This window comes from Orcinus orca, chromosome 7, assembly GCF_937001465.1.
Source record: "Orcinus orca chromosome 7, mOrcOrc1.1, whole genome shotgun sequence".
In the NCBI taxonomy this organism is placed as follows: Eukaryota; Metazoa; Chordata; class Mammalia; order Artiodactyla; family Delphinidae; genus Orcinus; species Orcinus orca.
This window is the reverse complement of record NC_064565.1, coordinates 88,829,326-88,856,480: the sequence shown is the minus strand read 5'-3', so window position 1 is coordinate 88,856,480 and position 27,155 is coordinate 88,829,326. Positions and strand designations below refer to the sequence as shown.

General features: G+C 38.9%; 1 protein-coding gene across 1 annotated transcript; it reads right to left on the bottom strand.

The window, feature by feature from the left end:
- Positions 1 to 2,710: 2,710 nt before the first annotated feature.
- On the bottom strand, positions 2,711 to 25,058 carry ICOS (inducible T cell costimulator). Its single transcript, XM_004262823.4, has 5 exons — positions 24,942 to 25,058; positions 9,552 to 9,890; positions 8,726 to 8,832; positions 7,360 to 7,444; positions 2,711 to 5,035 (listed from the first exon to the last, which is right to left on the bottom strand). The coding sequence occupies exons 1-5, from the start codon at positions 24,997 to 24,999 to the stop codon at positions 4,995 to 4,997; spliced, it is 630 nt and encodes a 209-aa protein (XP_004262871.1). The 5' UTR covers positions 25,000 to 25,058; the 3' UTR covers positions 2,711 to 4,994.
- Positions 25,059 to 27,155: the final 2,097 nt, after the last annotated feature.

Genomic DNA, 27,155 nt, shown 5'->3' with positions numbered 1-27,155 from the left:
TCATTTTCATAGAACAAAGGTTGACAAGCAAGTAGGCTGAGCATAGCCTATCTTCCATGGCACAAAGAAAAATCTTATCCACCCAGTACAAGAGAAAAATTTTTAAAGGGAGTAGGCTGGAAATGGGAAGAGGACTTGGATTACACAAAGCAGTGGTCCCGTCTCATAAAGAATGTGAATTTAGGGCTTCCCTGGTGACACAGTTGTTGAGAGTCCGCCTGCCGATGCAGGGGACACGGGTTCGTGCCCCGGTTTGGGAAGATCCCGCATGCCGTGGAGCGGCTGGGCCCGTGAGCCATGGCCGCTGAGCCTGCGCGTCCAGAGCCTGTGCTCCGCGACGGGAGAGGCCACAGCAGTGAGAGGCCCGTGTACCACAAAAAAAAAAGAATGTGAATTCAGCAAAGAAAAACATGTAACCAGATGGAGAATTGTATTCATCAGAGTCCAAGATGACACTCTTAAGCAAGGAGGTCAGATCCTAGGAGGACCCTGTGTCCCAGGGTGCTGGACGCAAGAGAAAGGGACCAGAAGGAGCGATAGGTAGCAACTTAGAAGCTAAGTGAAGAAGGTGATGATGGGATTTTCGCAAAGGTGTAGGCAGATTCAAGGAGAAAACAAGGGAGGATGAAGCACCAGGAACGAGCAACAGTGGGAAACCAGGCTTTCCCCTAGCGCTGGTAGGAAAAAAGGGTGTCTGAACTGGAGTTACTGGAGACATAAGGAAGTGAGACAGGGAAGGAGCAGCTGGCAATAAAGGGTATCGAACCAGTAATCACCGTAGGCAATCAGAACTTAACACAAAGGGCAAACTCTGGGAATCAGTACAAAACACAGGCCATAGGTTAGGCATCCCAGGCCAAGGGAGCCACTGTGGCCCCCAGCTGAGGACGAATGAACCACCCAGCCTGGGCTGTTAGAGCCCAAACAGGGTAAAAAGGGCATACATGGCGTGGGAGCACGCAGAGTGGGGAGTCAGAGCCCTGGCAGAAAGAGGAAGCTATCATGGGGGGCAGGGGATGCCACCGAGATGGGAGATTGGTTTCATACTGAGGCATTGATCAAATAAGTGAACATATTAAGGATAATAAGAGGCAGGTTTCTCAATGTCATAAGAGGAACAAATAATAGAAAGGAATAAATCTAGAATGAACTCTGTAGTGTTGTATTAGAATTAAAGGCATAGGTATGAACTCATGGATTTCAACATATACAGATATAGGTACAGAAATCAATACAATTGTAAATGTGTATATGTATGCATATATATGTATATACATACACACATTTACATCTATACTTAAATATATATATTATATATACGTGTATATTTAAATCCACACGCATACACATATGCACACACATTTACCTCTGAATTTGTGTGTGTGTGGTTGTGTGTGTCCCAGTTCTGTCCACTGAGGATCCCGGAGCAGGGAAATCGCAATAAGAATGAGCATTTACTAATGCTTAAATCTTGGCTTCTAAAAACCATTGTTCACTCAAAGAAACCAGGACCCCTTCGGAAAACAACTGATTCCAGCACTGGGACAGGGAAAAACACGAGCTGAGCCTGGAGGATCTTGTTCTGCCAGAAAGCAAGGAAGTGCTGAAAGAATGATGGGGCCTGGTCAAAGGATACCAGAGCCAGTTTGAATAGGCTCCTGCTGGCCAAGGATGGGACAGTTTAAGCATCAAAATGGATCATGGGCTCTAACTTCCAGAACAATGCTTGACAGTGAAAGGTGGATTTCTTTGTTCACAATTTTAGCATGATCTCCAAAAATAGCCTAGAACAATAACAAATGTTTGCCCTTTGAATAAAATAGGAAATCATACATACATATATATATATATATATATATATATATATGGACAAATGAATAACTTGACACTTTGCTGAGGAACAGATGACTCACAAAATTTCGAAGTACCTCCCTATAAACTGTTACTATAAAGAGGAATAGAGTTGGGAGGGTGGGAGGGAGGGAGACGCAAGAGGGAAGACATATGGGAACATATGTTTATGTATGACTGATTCACTTTGTTATAAAGCAGAAACTAACACACCATTGTAAAGCAATTATACCCCAATAAAGATGTTAAAAAAAAAAAAAAGAGGAATAGAGTTACTTTACAGAGAAGCTTGACAGATACTAACTTAGTCAAGTGATCAAAATGAATGTTATCAGTAACATAACAAGTTGAGATTTTGAGCCACCTGATAAGATGTAATTAAAAGAAAGTAGCATCGTTTCTGTGTTATTTTGGCTAAAGATCAATAACCTGATTTTAATTATGGGGAAACATCAGACTGATACAAATCAAGGGACCTTCTGCAAAATAACTGCTTGTAATCTTCAAAAGAGCCAAGGCCGTAAAAGCCTAGGCTGAGGAACTGTACAGACTGACATTCACAACAGAGATGTGATAACTAAATGCAAAGGGAGATTCTGGATGGAATCTTTCGCATAAAATACATTATAAGGACACCTGGAAAAACTTGAATGAAGTCTGAGAATTAGGGGCAGCAATGTATCCATGTTAATTTTCTGATGTTAATGATTATATTGTGCTTATGGAGGAGAGTGTATTGTTTATAAGAAATATATACCAGTCAGAGGTGATAGGGCCTTTAGGTCAGAAACTTAGAAAAATAACAGTCCTTTTGCTGGCCTTCCAACTTTTTTATATTTGTAGTTGTCTCAAATTAAAAAACAAAAAAAAGGGCTTCTCTGGTGGCACAGTGGTTGAGAGTCCGCCTGCCGATTCAGGGGACATGGGTTCGTGCCCTGGTCCGGAAAAACCCCACATGCCGCGGAGCGGCTGGGCCCGTGAGCCACGGCCGCTGAGCCTGCGCGTCCGGAGCCTGTGCTCCGCAACGGGAGAGGCCACAACAGTGAGAGGCCTGCGTACCGCAAAAAAAAAAAAAAAAAAGAAAAGAGGAACTGTTCCAAGCAGTGTAACGATCTTTAAGAACAAGGTCAAATTTGCAAGTGCTGGCTACAGTAATCATTTCCCTCCCCCAAGAAAACAGATATTTTCAGCTGAACATCAAATGTTTATTCTTTAGTTTCCTACTACTACAAAAATGTATTTCATAATTAGCTCCTCTTAAAACCAGTTTTTATTTCACAGAAACTGTATTCTTTAATAATTCACTTTGAAATGTACAGGGCTAAGGATGAGGATGCTTCAGGGCACAACTTGGACAATCAGGAGAAGCAGACCACATGAGAGTGGTCCTCCCCACTTGACACCCACGCAGAAACCCACAAACAACTCAGAGAACACCTCTGCCAAGAGAGCCAGGTTGCCCAAGTCAGCGAAACACCGTACTTGATTCAAATTACACGTTCAGTACTGTACTGTACATATCCAGCATCACACATGCTTAAAATAAGTATGTATAATGACATATCAGGTCTCACTTTTAAAGTAAACTATAAGCAGGCAACTACAAGTTTTAAAACTACTAAATAATCCCTTTTTTACCTAAGTTGGAAATATTGTTGCATACACATTGGCTGCTTCAGAAGCCTTGGGTATGCAGACAGGAAGTGGAGAAAGTATTTCAGCTAAGAATAATCACATGTCACATGTACTTAAGAATCTTTCCAGCTAAACCAAATTCAAAGGAAGACTGCCTTGAAGGGCCAGGGTCGGTTTCCAGGCTGAATGGTTTCTAGGAGACGGAATCATACAGATGTTCCTTGACACATCTGTGCTTCTTCACAGATCCTGGAGGAAAATGCAGGCAAACCCACTCTGGTCCCCAGGGTGACTTCAGCCTTTGGGGGCAAGAGCACCTGTTTGTCCTGGCTAAGCGGAGTTTCTCAATTCTGGGAATTCCACCCAGGTCTGGATGGCTGCTCCAGGCTGATGGGGGCTGTTTCAACCTATACAGCCCAGAGGCAGCGCGGCTATAGTTTGGCAGTGACCTCTAGGAACTGCAGGTTTCATGCTGAATAGATCATGGGTTCTATCTCCCAGGACAATGCTTGACAGTGAAAGATGGATTCCTTTGTTTGCTTGCAATTTTAGCATGATCTCCAAAACTAGCCTAGCTTGTAATTAATAGCACCATGAAAACACAGATAACGGTAGAAAAGAATATCAAAAAATGAAGTCACTTTTGATTCTGGGCAATGTTTCCTACTACTGGTGTCAATGAGTCAGCAAAGTAAACCATTTGAACTGAATTTGGGAAAATAAGATATCTTTCTGGAGCAAAAAATATGCTTATTTAGGGAGAATATAGGCAAGTTATATTCACTAGGCTGCAGCTATATATATGAAACTAAGCAGCAGAAGGAAAAAATGTAGACATAGCTCCCAACTCAGAGTATCTGTCAAGTACTTATGTGGAAGTATTTCTAAAAGGAAAATTGAGGGCAGAAGAAGGCACCTAAATTGCTTGTGCAGTGGTCAACTGGGGTTCAGAAGTTGGAGAAGGGTACTGTGTTCCACTGTATTAGTAGGCTATCCTTACATAGCCACACCTCAGAGATAAAATTACTGCAGTTTTGAAGCATCTCCCTCTACTGCCTGATTATAAAAGGAATGCTCCTCCCTACAGAAAGAAGAGGTAGTCTGTTAGTGAAATGCAGACAGACTCTGGCCCTCAGCTGTCCATTTGCTTTGCAGATTCCATACCCTTGACATCTTTAAAACATTTTTATAGATGTGTTTGTTCTCCTGGCTGATGCATTGCTTAGAAGCAGATCTGAAGACAGGGTTTCCATCCCAGTGAGGTCTGTTTGTTGAGCACACACAAGCTGGGCTTTCTATAAAGCTAGTTGCGAGAGGGTATTTGTTTTGAGAGAACTCTAACGGTACTAAGGCAGTCTGTTAAAACCCCTATTGACTGATATAGTCACTGGTCCAGACGGAACAAAATATCGGCAAAAGATGTATGTAGTCAAATCAAGTCAGACTCTCTGTGGTCCAGGAAATAGAGAATCTTGCTCTTCAAGTTGGAGGGAACTGGCCAGTGCGGCTCATGCCTGGGTGCCAGAGAGTTCCAAATTACGGGTCACATCTGTAACAAAAATTTAGCATAAATTCTTTAAAAGCTCTCCATGTGCCAATCCCCTTCAGCAAGGCTTCCCCTTTCCTCTGCCTCTTGTAAACACGCACACACGCATGCACACACACACACAGGCAAACACATACCCCGTCCAAACTCTTCTTTATGCTTCAAGACCGAGCACCATTTCCACATTTTCCATGGAGTTTTACCCAGCCCACTCTTTTTTTTTTTTTTTTAATTCATTCATTTATTTATATTTTTGGCTGTGTTGGGTCTTCGTTTCTGTGCGAGGGCTTTCTCTAGTTGCGGCGAGCAGGGGCCACTCTTCATTGCCATGCACGGGCCTCTCACTGTCGTGGCCTCTCTTGTTGTGGAGCACAGACTCCAGACACACAGGCTCAGTAGTTGTGGCTCACGGGCCCAGTCGCTCCGTGGCATGTGGAATCTTCCCAGACCACAGCTCGAACCCATGTCCCCTGCATTGGCAGGCAGACTCTCAACCACTGCGCCACCAGGGAAGCCCCCCAGCCCACTCTTGACTCTTTTTGCAAACTTTGTCTGAACTCTACCGCTTTGCAATTAATTGAGGACTTTTAACGCTATCACGTGACTCCACCCTCCATGCAAACATATTACCTCTCCCAGTGACATTATAAACTGAAGACAAGGACTGTCTTAGGGCTTCCCTCCCTCTACCCTCTATACACATTACTCAGCACGGTGTTATTCACATAATAACAAATATTTGACAGAGGTGCTGAGTCATGCTCTGCCTGGAATTGTTTATGTGTAATGCTGTCGGAATACAGAAGAAAGACCCTGCCTACCCTCAAGAAGGTAGCCCTACACTAGAGCTACACTCTGGCCTACACTCTGGCCATTTTCAGTTACTATTTGTTTACATGTAATTGCAAGATATATGCTAGGCTTGGTAGATCGGGCATGAAACTACCCCCCTCTGATTTCAGCTGCACCACTTCTGAGTATGCTGACTATTCTAGCAAAATAGCCCCACCCTGCATTTCTCTGCTTTTCTGCCTCAGGGCTTTCTCTGAAGGCTTAAGAGCAGCCTCATGGCCTGCACAGAGCAAGACTCAGGAACAAAGGAGATTAATGCATCCTGCAGGCAACCCCAAGCCAGTGGGGATGGGAGCCGATGGATAAATGCCCCATTTGCCATCCTTCGGAAGAACAATTCTGGGAGACATCTGTATACTTCTCAGACGTCCTGTGGCCTCTAGCTGAGATCTTAGTAATGCAACCTTCATCTGCTTTCTGCCTTTCCTGTCTCCCTCTCCCTGTTCCCTCACCCCTTCTTCCTTCCGAATAAACTACTTGCATCCAAGTGTCTGTCTCAGGGTCTGCTTTCAGGGACCCAAATTAAGAGAGACACATTATTACAAGCACAGAGATTGAGAGAAAAGATTTTTTTTTTTCCAATAGCAGAATAATGAAACACAAGCTCTTTGCTAGTGTCAAAGCTATGGTGTCAACTCTCTGGAGAACCAAAGAATCACCGAACACCAGAAGAAACATCAATTTCTTTCATCTAAAAAAAAATGAGGGCTAAAGGAGATTCAGCCCCTTCCCGCGCTTTAATTCCATGATTACAGGTGTTTTGTGCATCCCTTTTATACAAGTCCTTTACCACTGAGTGGTGGCAAAAATGCAGTGGCTTCTGTCTCATTATACACCTTCCATCACTGCAACCTCAAAGGCATAAGATTTACAAGAATGGATATTTCAGACTTTCTGGGATGGTCCTCAACTTAAGAACACTGCAGTTGACAACACTCACTCTGAATGAAGAAGGTCAAAGTCCCACCTAGCTGACTTCCACAGCCATCCAATTTCTCTAACCATGCACATTTTTTACGTTGAAATAACAATATCTTCACAAATTTCTCCTTCTTCCCCTTGGGAATACCAGCCCAGATCTTTCTTCCAAATCTCAGTCGAAAACCTTCATATCTTTGTATCCCCCACAGTGCCTCACTCAGTAATTTACACTAAAATGATATTCAATAAATCTCATCGTATGACTTAATGAACTTTTTAACAAGGAAGACTTAGAATCACCCCAATTTTTAAAATATCGATTGGAAGATTGCCTTGATACCATAGGGGTTTATGAACTTTTTGGTTGTTTTAATAGTGGTTTACAAACATGTTTTCAATGAACTAGAGAGAGCATAAATTCAGTTAAAATGAAAATTTGACTTTTTACAGAAAATACTAGAGACATTTTCCCTTCCTTTAAAATAAAAAATTCAAATTGTAGGCTTCATGTAAAGAACGCTCTTCCCTTCCCAAGCCCCCATGTGTCACTGTACCTGTGGGTCCAGGCTTTTTAGCAGTGTTCACTGCTGCCATGAACATGTATTCACTATTAGGGTCGTGCATGCTGGAAGGATACTTCTGCAAGAAAAGTCAGAAACGTGGTTTGTCATCTGCTCTTCCCCATCTCCATTCCTGTGGGGGATGTGTTTGTGTGTTTGTTACTGTTTTCTATTCTTTGTTGAAGCAGTATATGACAAAGTGTTATAATGTGACTTAGGCTCCTGACTTTAGGCTAAGTAGGAGAACAATATGAAAAGGGCTTTAAATAAAAACTGTTTCTGCTCAGTGTCTTTTCTCATTTATGCCTTTACTGTTCCTTCCCCAGTAGACTTAGACCACGGGGCTTATCTTCCCCTCTTCCTTCTTTATCTCTCTTTTCAAATTCCCTTCTGACACAGATATACACACTGTATGGCCAACCGTCACACTATGGATATACTTGAGGATGCTAACACCTTTGCATAATATGCAAAATGGTATAGGTTCTTTGATTGAGAACCCGTTTTGTGATAGACTAAAAAGAATATCCCCTGGCACAGAGAGATTTTGGTTGTTATCGGTGTTGTTATTCTTTCATCTTTCTGCCTAGCTTTTCAGTGGTTTTCTTTAAAAGCAAGGAGTCCTAATAAGTTACCATGTAAAGAAGCTGTCAATTTCCCTCTCAACTACTGATGGTGCCCTACGAGACTTTCTCACTGACTGTTTTTTAATTGACTGGTTGTGGAAAATTTTGTTTCATCTGCCCTGACTTTGGAAACTTAGAATCAAATTTGCAGCCCACATGTAATAATTTTTAAAAGTCGGAAGCATCTATTTTTATCTTTTAACCCTCCTCCCTCCTCCCTGCCTTTTTGTCTTTCTGTGGCCCCAATTTCCTTATCTTTTTTGAATAATAATAATAACATATCTCTTTGTAAGCCACTGAATTCCGTTTGGAATGAAGTGGCTATAAAGTAAAAGAGCTTCTGTTCCAAGTTAGTAGTTTAATTAGTAGGCATATCTGGAGGAAAAGAAATCATCTACCTGTTGATCAAATTACTCTGGCAAGAGCAATACATACTTTGATGATTAAATAACTGCTCATATTCCTCAGTAAAGCCAGTGCAAGAAAAGATCAATGTTGCTCACCTATTTTTTTTTTTTTTTTTTTTTTTTTTGCGGTTCGCGGGCCTCTCACTGCTGTGACCTCTCCTGTTGCGGAGCACAGGCCCCGGATGCGCAGGCCCAGCAGCCACGGCCCACGGGCGCAGCCGCTCTGCGGCATGTGGGATCCTCCTGGACCGGGACACGAACCCACGTCCCCCGCACTGGCGGGTGGACCCCCCCCCCCCACTGCGCCACGAGGGAAGCCCTGCTCACCTTTTTTGTAAGCCAACATGTAAGGACACATCCAAAAATGCACACTACAACAAAAGCCGCACATCCTATGGGTAACCAGAACTTCAGCTGGCAACAAACCTGTGATTCTGGGTTGGAAAAAAATTAAGGTGAGGAAAAACTCTCAGAATCAAATCTTCTCTTTCAGTGCTGAATCACAAGTTCACTTAACAAATTTAAAAGAGCTGTTTAAATTAAACAGCTTGCCGTAAAGCTTGCCTTCGTTACAATCATGAAATCCAGTAAACAGTAAATAAATAACATCATCTCAGTATGATAGCAAGGATCCAGAAACTAAAAACGAAAAGACTCTATGCACGTATATGTCTATAAATCTGGTTAATAGAAAAGACTTCGCTATCTATGTTTTTGAAAAAGAATAAGTAGGAAAGTAAAGGTATAAAACTATTGTTTTCAATCATCTCACTTAATTCCACAATTCCCAGCACAAAACCCAAACCTTAAACTTTAGGTGAATAGAAGCACAGCCATTAAGCCATGGGTTTGGATATTTCTCCTAATTTTTTTTCCTGATTTTCAATGGCATGTGTGTTTTAGAGACAACGTAACCTATTTCTAACTCAGAAGTCTATATGATTAAATTTCATATTACTGATTAATATAATTATTTTTATTATTAATAAACATCCTTGTATTGATATATTTCATCATAAATTATTGCCATCAATTGCACCGAAATGAACTCCAACACAAGAGATATTTATTTGTTTAACTGTTTTCATTAGTGAGAAAAATTGTTAAAATGCCTATGTACTCTTAAGTCTGGAAAATTAAAACAATGACTTACCGTAAATATTCAAATATTCTTTGCTTAGAATATCTACTTGAAAAGGAGGAGGATCAAAAATTGATAGTTTGCAGATGTAATAGCTGGCATGAGAACTGTCCAAGTTATACAGAAAAAAAGAGACACTGTTATTGGATAACTGAAATTGACAGACGTTCAGATTCGTGATGGACACCTTGTCTCCGCTTCCCTTTGTTTTAGTGAGATCACAGAGTATATTATTTCCTTTCAACAACTGCATTTTAAATTGTTGGACAGTATCAGGGTATTTGCATAAAATTTGTACACCTCCATTGTGAAATATAAACATCTCAGACGTGGCAGAAGCATTGAATTCTCCTGGATAAAAAAAATAAAAAGCAAAAGTGACATTTTATGATTCTGTTGACCTAATCATTATATTTGAGCACAAAAGTCATCTCTTCTCTTCATAAAGTCACCTTTATTGCAACAAAATGAAGGAACTTCACAACCAAAAAATGGAACATGAAGGTAAAACTGTGTCTTGGGAAAAAACCTAACTGGAGACTTGTTTATCATATATGAATATATAATATGTAATATATTAAATAACATATTTACATAGTATGAATCAAACAGAAATTGTTCCTGCCTTTGGGCAGATTTCATATTGGAGACAGATGATGGATAAATATAAAGTTATGCACCATAATTCATGCTAGGAATGGAGTACTATTCAAGTAAATGTAGATGGAGTCACATTTTGATTGGAGAATCAGATAATGCCACTTGGAGAAAGCGACTTTGAAAATTGAAATTGAAGGAGGATAAGCACTTCAGTCAAACAATGAGAGATTTGGGGAAAGACATAGTTTAGGGAAGAAACATTTTAAAGCACAAAACAGCTTAAACTAAAAATGAACGGTTATATAAGAGTATATATTTACACTATACCCTCCTGCTAGAGAGTGAAAGAACAGATGAATCATTTTCAAATGATAGAAACATGTCTTCTCTGAACCTCATCCATTGAGAACTGAATCAAAGTCTGATGATAAAGGTAAAGACCCAGATTTTTGTTTACTTTTTCATTTTTTAAAATAAAGTTTATAGGAAACCAAGGTTGTTTTTACAAGCTACATGGGGATCACAGAAGAAGGAAACTGAGATGGATTCGGCCTGGTTGCAGATTCTGAGTTATTCAGTTACAAGTTCAAACAACTCTTTGCCTTCCTTTTTCTTTTTCTTTTTTCTTCTTCTTTTTAAATATGACTTTTAATAAGTCTCATGCTGAAATTGTTTGGGAAAAATTATTAGCATGACAGTTTTTAGCTTAAATTTTGAAATTCCTGTTTTTATTCTTGAGAAAACTATGTAACAAGTACAAAGAAGTTTTAAGGAAAAATATTACCTACTCCTCCTTTTCCAGTGAAATAGAAATACCATTTGTGCATTTTTGCTCTTTACCTTCCAGACATATACTTATTTTATATAGCAAACCTATTCCTTTTGTTCTTCTATTGGCAGTTAATGTTATCATAAACATTCCATTTTTTATGTAGTCATCATACTTATCCTTTTTAATGGCTATATAAAAGGGCATGATGTTCATCTATCATAACTTGTTAAAGCATTCTACCAGTGTTGACTGTTGGGGTTATTTTCAGCATTTTGATTTTATGTAAATATTTTGACATGTGGGCAAAATATTTAAAGACTCTGAAAACACTCTGTACCACCATGTTGCTTTTGGAAAGAACTGTTCCACTTTATAACAGGACTAGCATTACCCTCCTGGATTCACTTGTCATGGCTCTGCTTACACCAGTGCGTTCATTTTATTTAAAATTTACCATAGTTACTTATTTTTCCTAGTACCTGTAGGCTTTAATTTATATCTCTCATATTGCTAGGGAATAGATTTTCAACTTGGGGATTTGATTGTGAAAACACAAGCTTTCTAGTTTTCAGTATGGTGGTCCAGATTATTCAAACTAATTCCCACACCAAAACAACCAAAAATGCTGAATGAAATGTCTAAAAATATTAATGTAAAGGATTAAAGAGCTGAAAAAAAGAAGAAATTACTAGATTAAATTTGAAGAACCAGAATCCAGAGAGATAAGCAAAGTTTAGAAGTTGCTTTTACTTCGAGAGCATGTGCTGTTCTCCCAGATTCACACTTCTGTTTTCATGTCTCAACTTCCAGAGTCTGAAAGTGAGAAATCTAGTAAAAGACATTCTCCTCAATAAGCTCCTCAAAATCCCAAAGGGCTACATCCTTGGAATACAGGTTAAACCAGAAGTAAACCAGCCTTCATGCAGATCATAGCCCACCTTCAAATCACTTCAGTGGTCCAGAAAATCTCAATAATTGAACTTTGTCTAAGGTGATTTTGGATTATTATTACCCCTAAGCTTTTGAAAGTAAAAATGCAAACTATTACAGAAAGAAAAGGTTTACATCCTAGGCTTCAACTCATATCTACAAATAATAATTATAATGACAAGCATACCATAAAAAATAATCAGACATGCAAGGAAACAAAACAACAACAGAAAAAACAGACTCCAAAAACAAATACACAATTATATATTTAAATTATCAGATCCCCCAAATAAAACAATTGAGCCTTCTGTGTTTAAGGAAATAAAAGACAAACTTGTAATAATATCTATAGATCACAGGAAACTTAAAGAAAAAAAGTCAACTAATTTGAAGAAGAACCAACTAGAATTGGCCAAAAAACCCACACTGAGATTAGAAACTCAGGAGATAAGTTAAGAGCATATTAGATGGTTAAACAGAGCTGTTGAACTGGAAAATAAAACACAAGCAGATTTTTAAAAAATATGCACATCTAGACAAATCATAATAAAAATCCTAAAAACAGCCAGGGAAAAGAGACTGACTACCTTCTAAGAAGCAACTGTGAGACTGACAGGTGGTATCTCAAAATCAACAGTAAAAGTCATGATACAGTGGAATTACACCTTATATCTTTAGAGTACTGAAAGAAACTGTCAACCTAAAACACATTGTCTAGGAGGCTAGAAAAGGTGTATGTAACTTGAGACTTTGATAAATGAAGTATGCATGTTGTGATTTCTTGCATAATGACCAAAAGAATAGAAACAGAATATATAACCCAAATGAATATCTCAAAATTCAGTATGATGCTTCTGTATAAAGGGGAAAAGGAATTGGAACCGGGAAGGAAAACACAGGGTGGAGAGGCTCCTGTGGGCTGACAATGTTTTACCTCTTGACCTGTGATAATTGTAGGAGTAAGGTAGTATGTCTTGTAACTATTCGTTAAATTGTACATTTATATTTTTCCACTTTTGTGAGTAGATGTTTTGTTCTAGAATAAAATAGTTTTCAAGTATAAAGAAGAAAAATAATGCTTGTTTCATTTAAAGAACTGAAAGTAAATATAAGCAAAAGGGAAAGGGGAAAAACTCATCACATGAGAATAGGTGCAAGCTACATTAGATTAAAGTGAAAGATAATTTGCATGGGGACTTATTTGTCTGAAAGTAAATTATGTTGCACTACTATTGCTTTGATGCTTGTCTTTACTGTCTATTGCAGGAGATAAAATCAGTGAGCTGGTTCACAGTTCCTTTAGAAACGTTCAGAGCAAATTTCCCAAGGACTTTAGAATGGCAGCGTGTAAACCACAAAGAGATCTTGGAACAAAAGTGTCTGCGGCCACCTTGTGCACACACAGACATAGAGGCATTGTCTTCTACTTCTGAAGATGATTTTGTCAGCAGCTTTTTCTCCTTTTGGGCCCACACTATGACCTATAACCCAATGCAAGATGAAATATAATGGTTAGCGGTGCAGGGTGATAGAAGTGCAATGCAGTGGTTCCCAAGGAAACCAGAGGAAAATTCTGGCTTTGCCATTAGCAAGTCTCTGTGACAAGGATACCTCTCTAGACTTTAGTCTCTTCAGCTGTGAAATAAGGAAGTAAGACCAAGACATCTTAAAGTTCTTTCCAACGTTTACTCTCTATGGATTCAGGATGAGAACATATCTAGATGAGACCATGAACAATTAAGAGAGCTACTAGTTTGCTGTTGGGTTCTCCAGAGGAGAAACATGTTTCCATAATACTCTCTCTGTCCCAGCATCTTACTGGGCTTTTCCATGAAGTCAGGAGGAATGAAAATTAATGAGACAATCTTCCTGGCCCATAATAGCATTTAGGTATGGCAAGGAAAACACTCCAAGTTTTTCTTGAGTGACAGTGCCATTGACATCAGAGGAGTAACTGGAGATCCCAAAGTGTCATTTCTACTGGACACTCTTAGTTATTCATTTTACCCTTTTTAATCTAAAAACTACCTAGGTCACCTTTTTATTATTAAATGTGGTGACAAGAAGCCTGACTTAAGTGTCCACATACCTGATGCTTAAACTTTCCATCTGGAAAACGATTTGGCAATCCTTGGTCTTCTATTTGAATGTTTTCAACTAAAGGAACCAGATAGGGGATTTAATCAATTGCTTCATAATTACTTTGGCACCTGTAGAACAGATATGCTCAAATACCTAATCACAAAATCTCCTTAGTCTTTGATGATATTTGAAAAATAGTATCAAAAGGAGATCATCCCTATAATCATGACTAAAACATTTAATGGATAGACAGACAATTTAAGGAAAATCTGAATATGTTCGTTCCTTATAACTGCTGAAGCAGCTAGAATCTTTTCTACACCTTCCCTGGATGTTCTTATCTCCAAGTCTAATATTCAGTCAGGAGTACTGGTACGATAGCACCATTTTTTATACCCTGTGTCTGCTTTGACTGGGTGTCAAATCTCTTTGGTCAGTTCCCCTGTCATACCAGTAGTTGAAAATTGCGACTATTCCCCTCATCGATCTCTTTCTTCTTGTTCTTTCTTCCTTTATATCAAGCTTAAAATCACTCCACATACCACTTTTTAATATAAAATTATCCTCCAAAATATTCTCTCACACTATCTTTGATATGTTCCTCACTCTCCCTGCCATAACCATCTCCATTTCCAATCCCCATAAGCTCTCATATACAGTCTGTACATGTTTCAGACATCCTGTAAACACCCCTACCTTCACACTTGTGTTTCCTGTAACATGATTCAACTTCTGCCCAGCGTCATACACAGTCAAGCCTAGCAAACACACAAGTCATACAGCAAGTCCAATTTTTCCACATACAGACAGCTGATGACCCAGACAGATTAGATTATTTGTCCGAGGTCACACAACTTCTTGGGCAGATGAAAGATTTGGGGTACAGTCTGAGGTTGAAGTGTCGCTAGCAACAGCAAGAGGAAGTATAATGGAAGCAGGCAACCACGTGAAGCTACAAAGTGGTCACTATAGACTGAGTCTTAGAGGATCACTGTTGAAATCCTTCTACAGGAAGAAAGTCTAATTTCCTGCCCCTCTCTTCTATTTCCAGTAGAATCTACCCATTTCTCCATCTAAGCTGCAACTGGTCCAAACCAGCATTATCTCTCTCTGGGATGAAAAGAGCTTCCTAACTTTCTGCTCTCACTCGTGCCCATTCACCATCCAGTCTCCTCAGGGGAATCAGAATAATCTTCTTTATAATCAGATAGTATACTTGCCCTGTTTATAAAACACCCAGGGCCTTCCCATCTCATTTAAAAGAAAATCTAACTCTTTACGCTACTTTCCATGACTTGCGTGATCTACCCTGTCCCCCTAACACCATTTTATACCAGTCACTCACCACACTGCAGTCACACTGTTCTCCTTTCTATTCCTCAAACACAAGAAGTTGGTCCCCAGGGCTTTGAATGTGTTGTTTCTTTGCCTGGAATGTTCTCTCTGATTTTCACATGGCTGCTTCTTACTTCTCCAGCAACCACTGACCACTCAATCCAAAACACACCACAAGTCATTTTCTAGCATATTACCTGAGGTTGCTGTCTGCTTTGTTTTCTTGTTTACTGTCTGGCTACCCCACTACAACATAAGCTTTAAAATGAGAGACCTTGTTGATTTTATTCACAGATTCATCCCAAGTATCTACAATAGCACCTGGTAAGTAGTTAGTCACAATAAATATGTATTGGATGGTTGGATGGATGAATGGATACGTAGATCTCAGTGATGTTATAAATCTGGGGAGATAAAGCATAGACTATAGAATATAAGAATCAAAAGGGCTCTTAAAAATTATTCAGTTAAGCCTTTCATTTTAAATTGTACCCTTAAATTTATCAAGCTAAATTGGGGCCAGAAAACTGAGTATCTTTCCCAGGATTACATAGCTCATAGCTGGGACACGATCCCAGGGTTAGCTACGGCATGTTGCCTTTCTTCTGCAGACAAGTCCATGCAAATATACAATCAAGTTCAAAAGACACCTCCTCGACTGGGATGTCAGGTTCTAATGAATATTATCTGGCTGAGCTATAAAGAAGCACGTTCTTTAACTATTATAAATATCTACCAGGTTCATAAAGACTTGTTTAGATGGTTGACTATTCTCTTGGCTCTTTTGTGTCTATAGAAGGGAAGACAGGTTTAAACCTGGTTATTATTTGTATTATTTGTTATGTATTTTGTAAAGTGCAGAATCATTAAATTTGCCCAATGGATGTCCAGGACAGGTGCCTCTGAACCAATGATTGTTTTAATACATCCAGATGTTTCATAACCAGAGCATGTTAGTGATTTGCAATAGAAAAACCATGCTATAAAATTTAGCATTTAATGCGTTGCTAAAAACACAAACAGGAATATGTTCTCTTGAATCCTGTGATGAGTCTAAAAATCTGAATATTCAGACTTCATTTTCGCTTTGCTACCATATCTGTTTACTTCTTGTTGGTGCTCCTAGATTATTAGTACTCTAGAAAATAGCTGCTATATCTTAGTCACATTGACTACCATGTCTAAAGGGTGCAATCTTTCCAATAGAGGTTCAAACCTGTTAACTGCTGCTATGATTTTTATAACATTACTGTTGATATCAGCAGACTAAGGTTTCAAGAGTAAAATCAGAATGTTTATATCAGATGATTTCTTTAGATCGTCAAAATTTTTAAAAGATAAAAGCATTTGCATATTCTTTGGGGGGAGCTGTTAAGAAAAAAATCTCTGAAGAAAAGGGTCATTCAGCTGAGAATCGCATTATGATTCAGAAGTTTATTTACAAATTGATTCTTTTACGTCTAAACTATTTCATTTCTTCAGTGTAAGATTGTCTTGATAGAACCCATCCTGCCAGGACTCTTTATAAGCAATTGTATCATGCCTGGTTGAAAATCTTTTAGCAAAAGCACTTAGAAAACCCACACAGTGAAGGGGATATGAGACCGATCAGCAATTTCACTTTATTCTCCTTAACTCAGACTTCTAACCACAAACCTCCACAAAGGTCTGAGTGATCGAAAGATAAGAGTTCCTGAGTTTGCAATTATTGATAGTGTTTATTAAAAATATTTTCTGTAATCCAACAATCATAAGCTTTAGCTTAGCACAGCACATGAATGTGACATAAGAAGTGAAGTTCTAAAAATTGCAATGTTTATATTAGGGTTTTGTTACATTTGATCTTTTCCTAAGAAATTCTGGCATTTAAAAAATATGCTTTCTACCACTTTTTTTTTTACCTCTCATAAAACCACTGTCATTTCTTATGCATCTACTAGCTAAAACTTTTGGAATCCTGATTAGCATATTTTATATATGCATAATTTCTATATTTACATTATTATTCAAAGGCATCCATAATCTAAAATAGTGATTGAAATCGGTAGCAAGGGTAGGCAAAATAAACCCAATCCCAAGTCTTAACATTTGCCGAAAAGGAAGTCAAAAAAACATGAAGAAAAAAAGTAAGGAGAAGGTTAAAAAGGCAAAAGACTCTGAGCACACCTGCACGTGCACACGCACGCAGACACACACACACACACACACAATGTGTGACTCTTTTATTCTCCAAGGAACTCTGTAGAGGGGGTAAAACAACTTTGATGCTCTAAAATGCATAATTTTTTAAGTGAATGATTGATTTTCTCCTCGTAAAAACTGATTTTCTTTGTGAAAATGGAAAAATCCCAAGGGTGTTGTAAAACTTTGTAGCGATATTTACAAAGTAATTAGAATAAACTCTACTCTCTACTCCAGTAACCCACACCTTCATCTCCAGCCCACTCCTTCCCTTGGCTTAGTCCCTATTTCCAGTTTCCTTTCAATACATCTATCTGGATGTGTCCCCTGACACATCAAGAGTAACATTTCCAAACTGAACTCAGCATTCACTCACCTAACCCAAGTCCTGTCCTTTAAGGCATCAGGACCTCAGAGTCTTCCTCATTACTCCCTCTCTCTGACTGTCCTGATCCAATTGGTCACCAAGTCCAGTTGACTCTAGCTCATGGATGGTTTTTCCCCATTCCTATTGCCAAACTAGGACTTTTTCACATATTCCTTCATCTGTTGAAGCATCTTCTTGACTGGCTTTCTCAACAGCAGTCTCTCCCTCCAAATCCATTCTCCATGCTGCTTGCAAAATTGTGTTTCTAAAAAGCCTTTCACTGCCCAGTTTGAAAATATTCACTACCTTCTTGCTTATGAGGTAAAAAAATAAATCAATTTTCTTGGAATGACACAAAATCCTTTTACAATCTCAGGGACCATATAGCTTCAAGCTACGCCATACTTTTTGGCCATTACTTTCTCATTGTTACTTCTGTCCCCATAGACTAGAATATCCCATTACCCCTTTATTTGCTTAGAAATCCTCATTCATTCTTTAAGAACCACTTTAAAGAACCGCTTTGTCCTTGAGACCCCCCAGACAAAGACTCCTATCTCAATGATTTCAATAAAGCTTTGTTTATACCAATATATTTATAATGTGTATAAGCTTAGATCATAATTATTTTTGTCTGTCTTCCTCACTTAAACATAAACTTCACAAGGATAAAGACTGGATCATGGTCACAAATAATCCTAGGACCTGGAATATATTAGATGCTCAATAATAATAAATGAATGAATGAATGAATAGAAGAATATCGAAGCTGAGCATGGTTGGTAAATGTCCTGCAATGAGGTGAGGAGGAGAAAAACAGAGCAGGGGATCCAATTTACCAGATAATGGAGGATGCTTGTTTCCAAGTCCAAAGGCAAAGTCTCACACTGAATGATGCCCAACCAATTGTCTGAAGCCCAATAGTTCTGGAGTTATATAAACATCTAAGCTTTCAAAAACTTCCAAATAATAATAATAATTGCAACTTACAAGCATTTGCATGTTTCCCGTGTATTAAGGTTTCCAATTCATTACATGCAATATATCATTTGATGTTCATAACAACATTTGACATCAGATTTTCTATTTTTATTCCTATTTTACAGGTGAGGAAACTGAGGCTTGAGTAACTGGCCCCAGGTCATAGAGGCAAAATGTGGTGGAGCCATGATTTGAACCTAGACAATTTGACATCAGAGTCCACATTTCTAAGGAGCCCCTTAGTCCAATGATCTAGTCCAACCCCTTAATTTTATAGAAGCTGAAGCACAGAAGCTAAAGAGACTTGCTAAGAAAAGAGAAGAAAAAGAAAAAGAAGCTTTTAACATTAAGCTAGATTTGGAAGTTATTTTCAAGTATTTCTTTTCCTTCAAGATGTATTGGGTGTATAATTGTCCCAAATACTTAAAGTAGTATTTACATTGGTGCCACATATGTATTCTATGACTGAAAATGTTATTAGGCACCAAAAAACATATAAAAATTATTTATTTGATGTGAAAATACATCGTTTAACATACCTGTTTCCCTAGACAGCCTCATTCATGGATCATTGTGTGTTGAGCTGCCCTGTGTACTTAAACCTGCAACAAAGTCTGGGTCCTTGCTCTGATGGGATCTAAATTCTTGATAAGTATTCTGTAAATTATCTGCCTGTAGAAATGTAAAAAGATGGATTGACATCTACAAGAAACTCTATTATAGTTAAATGAGAGCAAACAGGAACTACTAGGAGATTTTTGCTTGTCTTAGTACAAAATGAACAAAACTTGAATTGTGAGTGCAGTAGAGGTTTTGTTTCTTGCTTTTTTCATGAATGAACTTTTTTCTGTGCTAAGCCCTAGGAGAGTGTAAATGGTGGTTATAAAAGTTTGATTTCTCGGGCTTCCCTGGTGGCGCAGTGGTTGAGAATCTGCCTGCTAATGCAGGGGACACGGGTTCGATCCCTGGTCCGGGAAGATCCCACATGCCGCAGAGCAACTAGGCCCGTGAGCCACAACTACTGAGCCTGCGCGTCTGGAGCCTGTGCTCCACAACAAGAGAGGCCATGACAGTGAGAGGCCCACGCACCGCGATGAAGAGTGGCCCCTGCTTGCCACAACTAGAGAAAGCCCTTGCACAGAAACGAAGACCCAACACAGCCAAAAATAAATAAATAAATTAATTAATTAAAGTACCCTTAATTAAAAAAAAAAGTTTGATTTCTCATATTCAAAAAGGTTCCACTTAAGTGACTCTTTGTTGCCTGTTGGAAGTGCCACGTCTATGGCAACACACTCAGAAAAACAAAAGACTTTCAGAACTAGTGGTTGACTGACTCAAAATTCTTGAGTCCATCACCTTCCTTTAAAGACAAACTGCTTCTTCTTAGCTTTTCCTCATGCAAAGTAGATGCAGCCATCAGTATGTTATAAGAGAGCCAGAGGAGGTTCATAGCCCAACTTCTGACTCTCTACTTTAACTTGCAAATCTCAGTCTGTTTCAATCGACCATACAGGCCAAACTGGAAAAAAATTTCTTGTTGACCAACAGCTTTCATTTGTGTTACATGTTTTCTACATATTTAAGTTCCACTTTCCAAAGTATAATTCTGAATTTTCCTGAAAAGGTATTGAATGCCACATTCTTATTTTACTTAGAATGACGAAAACGTGTCATTTAATAGACTCAATTTATTAGAAGAGCAGTAGCACAGAGATGCCATTTATGGAGTAAACGGGGTCTTTTCTTTGGGTATTGAAGGCTACAAATGATTGGTATATATATGTGTGTGTGTGTGTGTATATATATATATATATTTATATATGTATGTGTATGTATATACTGGGCTTTGAATTTGCAAAGCCCAGTACATCCTTTTATGTATAAAACTTATATTCTTAGGATAGGGAGACAGCATAAGCTGTGGGTTTTGCTCAGTTTACAACTGTGAATGCTGAGGCCAATTTTTTTTTACGTCAAACAAGTCTATGGATACACAGTGAGCAAAGCTCAGATGAGAATTGAGGTCCTCCCTACACACCTACAATTTGTTTCTACCAAGAATGGGAATATGCTGCTAGCAATTTAAAAACTATAATATTCCATTTCATCTGAGGGAGTTGTTAACAGCCATGGCAAGTTATGAAATTCATTTTGCTCACTAATGATGAAAAAACAAGGATCTCGAGATCTTACATAAAAATAATAGGCATGTCTAAAAAGAAGGAAAAAAGACAAAGAAAAAGATATGACTAAACAATTACTGGGAGAAAATATCCCCGAAATTTAAAAAAACCCAAACACCTGAAGTCTGCAGATTGAAAAGACTCACTCAATCTCAAGCGATGTTAATGGAAACACTCACAGAATTAGGCATATCCTAGTGGAATTCCCGAATTCCCTTGTTGAAATGAATAACAAGATTCTAGTGATACTTTGTAATCTACGTGCAAAGTAATGAGAGGCAGACTAACATGGAACTACTCACGTGCAACCCTAGAAGCCAGCATACAGTGAATGAATACCCAGAGACTATTAAAAGAGTGCAGTCCAGGAATACTACTCCCAGAAAAGATATTAGTCACCCAACAGAGTAAAGGAAGACATCTTTACCCATGCTGGAATTCAGAGTTTGAGGTATCTGAAGAAAATAATGGAAGTCTTCTGATCATTGGATCGGAACAAGGATGACAAGACAGGAGCAGATGGCAAGAGTGATGCTGCCGCTGAAAAAAGGTGAAGTGAGTGTAAAGAGTTCTTGAACCAGAAGAGAAACACTGTCAGAGGAAACTTAGCAATGATCTGCAACTACAAGTTTTCAGTTATTTCAACAAAACCCATGTGTGGGGCAGGGGTTCACTAAGGGGAAAGCAAGAGAGTGAAAAGAGAACATTCCAAAGTTTTCACGTCACTGCGGGGGATGGGAGGTGGGGTAAACACGTCAAGCAAGGCTACTGTCATTATTTACTTTACTACAATAATAAATAGATATTCAATTAAGCTGCTCTGAACATGATAATGAATTAGTCAGCTAGGACGTGTGGTCAACCTTCCAAATTACAGAGGGAAAGAGGGGAGTTAAAAGAAACTTCCTCATACCGACAAAAATAAAAGAGAATACCACAACCAAGGAAAATAGAAATAAACATAATATTGAAGGAGTGAAATCAACATAGGCTTCTTGTGCTGAGTGAGAATGCCCTGAATTCATCTATTGAAAGAAAAGATGGACAATGTGGATTTTTAAAGTTCAGCATGAACACTGGAAGGAGGTGCTGGGAGGGGCTTAAATGTCAACTCAGCTCCGCAGGACTCTCCCTGAGCTCTGGGGAGGGGCAGGTGCTGGAAGCGCCAAAGGGCTGGGTTTTTTGGAGGTGATGGAGTTCAGGAATCACTGCTTCAATGCCTGGGTGACAAAAATCAAGGCTCAGAATGAGCCTGAGGGTTACCCTTCCAGCTTCCACCCTGAACATATCATTAGACATGCACATATATTAAACACCACCCAACCTTGGTCATTCCCACTCCACTGCTTTTAAAGTGGTCTTTCCCAAACCAGAATTCATCAGGTCACCCACGTGGTCTCCACTGCCCATAATGTCTAGAAAGAGTGTCTTCTAAATGCAGACAGAGTGTCTCATTTTTCTCAGATCCTTTTACAATTAAGAGCCTCCTATTGTTCCAGAATCATTAAAAGAAGATGACTTTGTTAAGTTTTACACTGAGATCAATAGAAGACTGAGAATCACCAAGATTTCTTTCCTCTTAACTCACCAACCAAATAACAAAACTGATGAGAATTTCTCTCCTTTGAGATTCATGTTATATCTCCACTACTTCAACATGGTGTGGAAAGAATGTGATTATTGGAATCAGACATATTTGAATTCTAATCTTGGTTCTGCCACTGATTACTAGGTAACCAAACACTTAGCCTTTCCTGGTCTGAGATTCTTCAAACATTAACTGAAAGTAAGAATGCCTACCTCTTCATGGAATGAGAAAGCCTACATAGTTGGGAGGATTAAAAATATGCCAAAGAAAGGATCTGCAAGAGCTTAGTTGACTTCAGTTTGGTTCTTTACTTTGCATTTAGAGCCTTTCAAATGGTAGTTGCTGGATACATGCATTATGGTGATATTTTGAATATGAAGATTGTTCAGCAGTTCACTATCTCCATCTAGCCATTTGTGCGCCAGTTTTGCCACCTGTCAAATAGGATAACAGCTTGCCCATGGCATGGTTTTCTGTTGATGAGGGGGAATGTTGGTTTTATTCCATTAGAATCCAAGATAAATATCATTCCAGAAGTACAATTTATTCATCAGCTTTATCTGCCAACTAGAAATAATTCCACCTAGGCTGGATCAGTCCTTCCACAGTGGTAACACCATTGCTAATTCAAATCTCCTGAGCATAATATCACCACCATAAGTGCCTAAATGGGTTTGGCATATTGGATGCTTTTTAGCAGTACAAACCCTTCAATGACTTCAACGAATGTTCTTGGAAGAAAATCCACAATCCTTCACATGGTGCATATGGTCTGAATGGTCTGGTCTCTGCTTTCCTTTCCTGCCTTATCTTACACCATCCCCAACCCCTTTCCTCTCTGTACTCAGGCACGTCCACTTTCTTCCAGCTTCCTGACTTACTTCATGCCTTCCTGCCACAGGTCCTTTGCACTTACTCTTTTCATGATATGGAATGTTCTTACCCACCATCCCACCATTCTCCCCATTTATTCCTATTTGTCCCCCAAGGCTTAGCTCAAGTGCCACTTCCACAAGAAAGACTTGGATGAACCCATCCCCCAACCACACCTCCACACCCACCAGTCTATGCAGGTTTCTTTGTTACATCCTCTGACAGAACTGAGTTCTGCCTGTAATTGTCATTCATTCATGGGATTATTTGATTAATGTCTCTCTCCCCGCCATTCAATTAGCTTCATGAGAGCAGGGGCTGACCTGGTTTTGCTTATCATTGTACACACAGCAGCTGGCACAGTACCTCCTGCATGGCAAGTGCTTGGTGCTGAAAGAATGGATGAGTGAATGAATGAATGGTTATCAATTCCAAAGCTATTCCTTTGTTGCTCATGCAGCTAAAGGATTTCATTGGGTTGTATAAAAGCCATAGTTTAACGAGCAAGTGGCCCCAAACTGCCCTTGGGACCTTAAGTAGATTCTAATTCCTCATTCCTCTTTCCTCTTTATTTAAGAGCATTGGAGCCACCTTGAGCCACCACAAGATCAAATATTTGACCAATACATTTTTGTTTTTTAATTCTTTGGAGAGAAAAATAAAGTCTATTTTTGGTACCACTGCAAAACTTATTTCTAAATAAAGTTACACCTACTAAAAGTTCTCTCTGCACTTTTAGTGTTAGTAGAACTTCCCAATGTAATATAATTTCACTTTGCTTTTTCTCAGCCTCAAGAACATGAGACTCAGACTTAAAGATGAAACAAAAATAATAGAAAATGTACCAAGTAAGAAGCAGCAGAAATACATATTAATTTCATTGTAGGTAACATTATTTAAAGTATTCAAGTAGAGTGTGATATATACCATGTAAGAGAAAGAATTGAGGACTTCAGAATGATTTTTTTAATGTCTACAGAGGCTAGAGAGTGTTTTTACATTATCCACTACTCCGTAGCCTTTTAGAAGGACCTTGACATTAGTGTCGACAAAACTCTGTGGCAGCCAGGGCGTTTCTGACAAAAGACCACCCAGATAAGATTAAAATCAAAATCCTTCTTTTCAAAGCCCTTCCATCTTATTTTCTCCTTCAGAAGGAATCCCCAGCCCAAATGCCAGGACTACTTAATTTTCATTCTGTTGACACAAGTCATTTTGCCTTTCATCTCTCTCTGAGAACAGTAAGCCACTCTTCTACTTTATCCACTAAAAAGTAACTTCAAGCAGGTAATTTAAAGTTTTAATGATCCAATGAGACATTTTTCTTCATCTTAAAACAGTGACATAAACATCCTTGGCCATGGACTTGGGCTCTTCTGTAATCGTTCTTACTTTCTGAAAACAAACAAAAAAAACCTTTCTATTTGGTGCCTAACTTTTCCAATTGGTTTTTCTTAATGTTCACTTGAATTATAACTTAATAATAAATATTCAGTAGGTCACTTACCTGTTAGAACTTCAACTTGGAAGCAGAAGAGAGAGAAATACCAGAGATCTGACTTCATGTTTGCCAGAAACAAACACAATTTTCTCCTTCAGTGCTTAAAGCTGCCAGTGAATTCATGTCCTCTGCTGTTTTCTGTTTGCTGGAAAGGAAGTGGGTTTTTTTGGGGTTAATGAAGTGTCACACTTACCATCAAGGCAGGGTGGTGTCTCTTAATTGATGTCAGTGGCTATATGGCATTATTGCTCATGGAGGTTAAGCTTAATCCATGGATTATTAATGATTTTGAAGACAGAGGAAAATTTTACCCTCATTTCAGTTCCATGAAAAGAAGTGAAGAGACAATGCCTATTCTTTTCAGAACCACCCTATTCCTCTGAATCTATAGTTTTGGGCATAACATGATCTAAAATTAACCACATGATAAATAGCACGTATTTTGACACATTTCTATCTTATGCTATGTGCTCCAGAGAGAGAAAGCCTTTGAAATAAGACAAGAAATAAAAGCAATTGCAACAGAACTTAAAATGATGATACTGAAAGAAGAGCAACATAGGAATCTAGGAAAGAATATTTACATGGCATTCATTGTAGATGGTAATTTCCCAAGTGTTAGAGTTGGTTTTAATCTAACTTAAACCTTGCCTTACATAATACAGCAGAGTCTGTAGAAATCAGGATTCTACATCTATAGCCTCAGATGAAAGCAAGAAAGCTGAAGAGCCTACCCATGGTCTCTCTATCCATGCAGGGAGATAGAGTAGACAAAAACAACAGTAATAATAATATAAATAATTATGTTTATATGTATATAAATGTTTTACATGAAATAATACATGTTAATGTAAAACATACATAAAGTTAAATGTAAAATAATATATATTTAATATGTATAAAATATGTGAATATAGCTAATATTATATTTATATTGTTTCACATTTATGTAGGTGGATTATTTGTATATGTTTATATGATGTCTTATACATGTATTAATTCATTTAATCCTCTTAACCATCCTATGAGATGGGGACTGCTAGTCTCCCCATTGTACAGATGAGGAAAACTGAGGCACAGAGTGGTAAATTACCTGGCCCGAGTCACTTAGTTAGTAAGTGGCAGTGCTTGGATTTGGAGTGTGTGCTCCAGAATCCTCACTCTTAACCAAGCAGGTGAAACCAGTCATGCCAAGGCCTGCTGAGCCTGCCACTCAGAGGTCTGAACTGGCTTCCAGAATGCTGGATCCAGGTTGGGTTTCTGGGGAGTCACAGGGCAGGATAGATTCTCAGCCTGCAGAGCTGACATCTAGGTGAGAAGCTGGAATCAGCTGGGCAGGGCAACCAAGATGTCAGTCCAAAATGTCCAGGCTCTGAAGCAGAATCCAGGATGGTCCGTAAAAAAGCAATTAAAGATACTGGAGAGTCAAGGGCTTCCAAAGGTAAGGTAGGAGACTGATCCTGCAGTGATTTCCAAGCTGCTGAGGTTTCCCAGGTAACTTTTTTAGGGCTCCTGGGCCTCCATAGTGGATGTGAAAGAAACCATTTGAAGTGTAGAACCTGAGCGGTACAGACTGGGTCACGAGGTCCCCTGGGAACCTGCTACCCGTATTTCCTTCCTTTCCCTTCTACTCTGCCCTGACAGCATCAAGAGTCCCACTGACATTATACTGGAGTCCTTTCCCAGCAAAGACAGGCAGTAGAGAATAACTGACTTTTTCTAACCTAGTTGTGGCCTAGCTCTGGAACTGAGAATAAAGAGATTTTACTTCATGTGATAAAAGCTGCTACAAATTCTAGAGCTTGGCTGCAGTTATGCAGAGGAAAATGCGGGAGGGAATCTAATAATGAACATTTATTGAGTGTGTACTGTGTGCCAGGTACTGCACTTCCCATGAATTGTCTCATTCAGTTCTCACAACTACTCTCTGAAGTAAATCTCGTCATTATTCCCATTTCCCAGATGAGGAAACTGAGATTTAGAGAGATTAAATAGTAGCTCAGGATCACACAGCTGCTAAGTGATGGAGCCAGGTCAAACAAAGACAATGGAACTCTGTGAATTCCATGCTCTTAATTACCACAATATACTCACAGGCTAGCCTTCATTTATCTGGCCAGAAATTACCGGTGACATGATGTTTTGGCCTCAGATTTTGGTGGAAGAAGGGCACTTAGGTCCTAGATGAAGTTCCCAAATATCTGAATGCAAAAGAGACTT

What these genes read in the sequence shown, in the direction of transcription:
- ICOS (XM_004262823.4), bottom strand. Translation starts at nt 24,999, where the DNA reads ATGAAGTCAGATCTCTGGTATTTCTCTCTCTTCTGCTTCCAAGTTGAA. An exon ending in CATGTTGGCTTACAAAAAAG is followed by an intron (nt 7,445 to 8,725) that starts GTGAGCAGGGCT and finishes CTTTTCTTGCAG; the next exon opens with AAGTATCCTTCCAGCATGCA. An exon ending in TAAAAAGCCTGGACCCACAG is followed by an intron (nt 5,036 to 7,359) that starts GTACAGTGACAC and finishes TTTTTGTTACAG; the next exon opens with ATGTGACCCGTAATTTGGAA.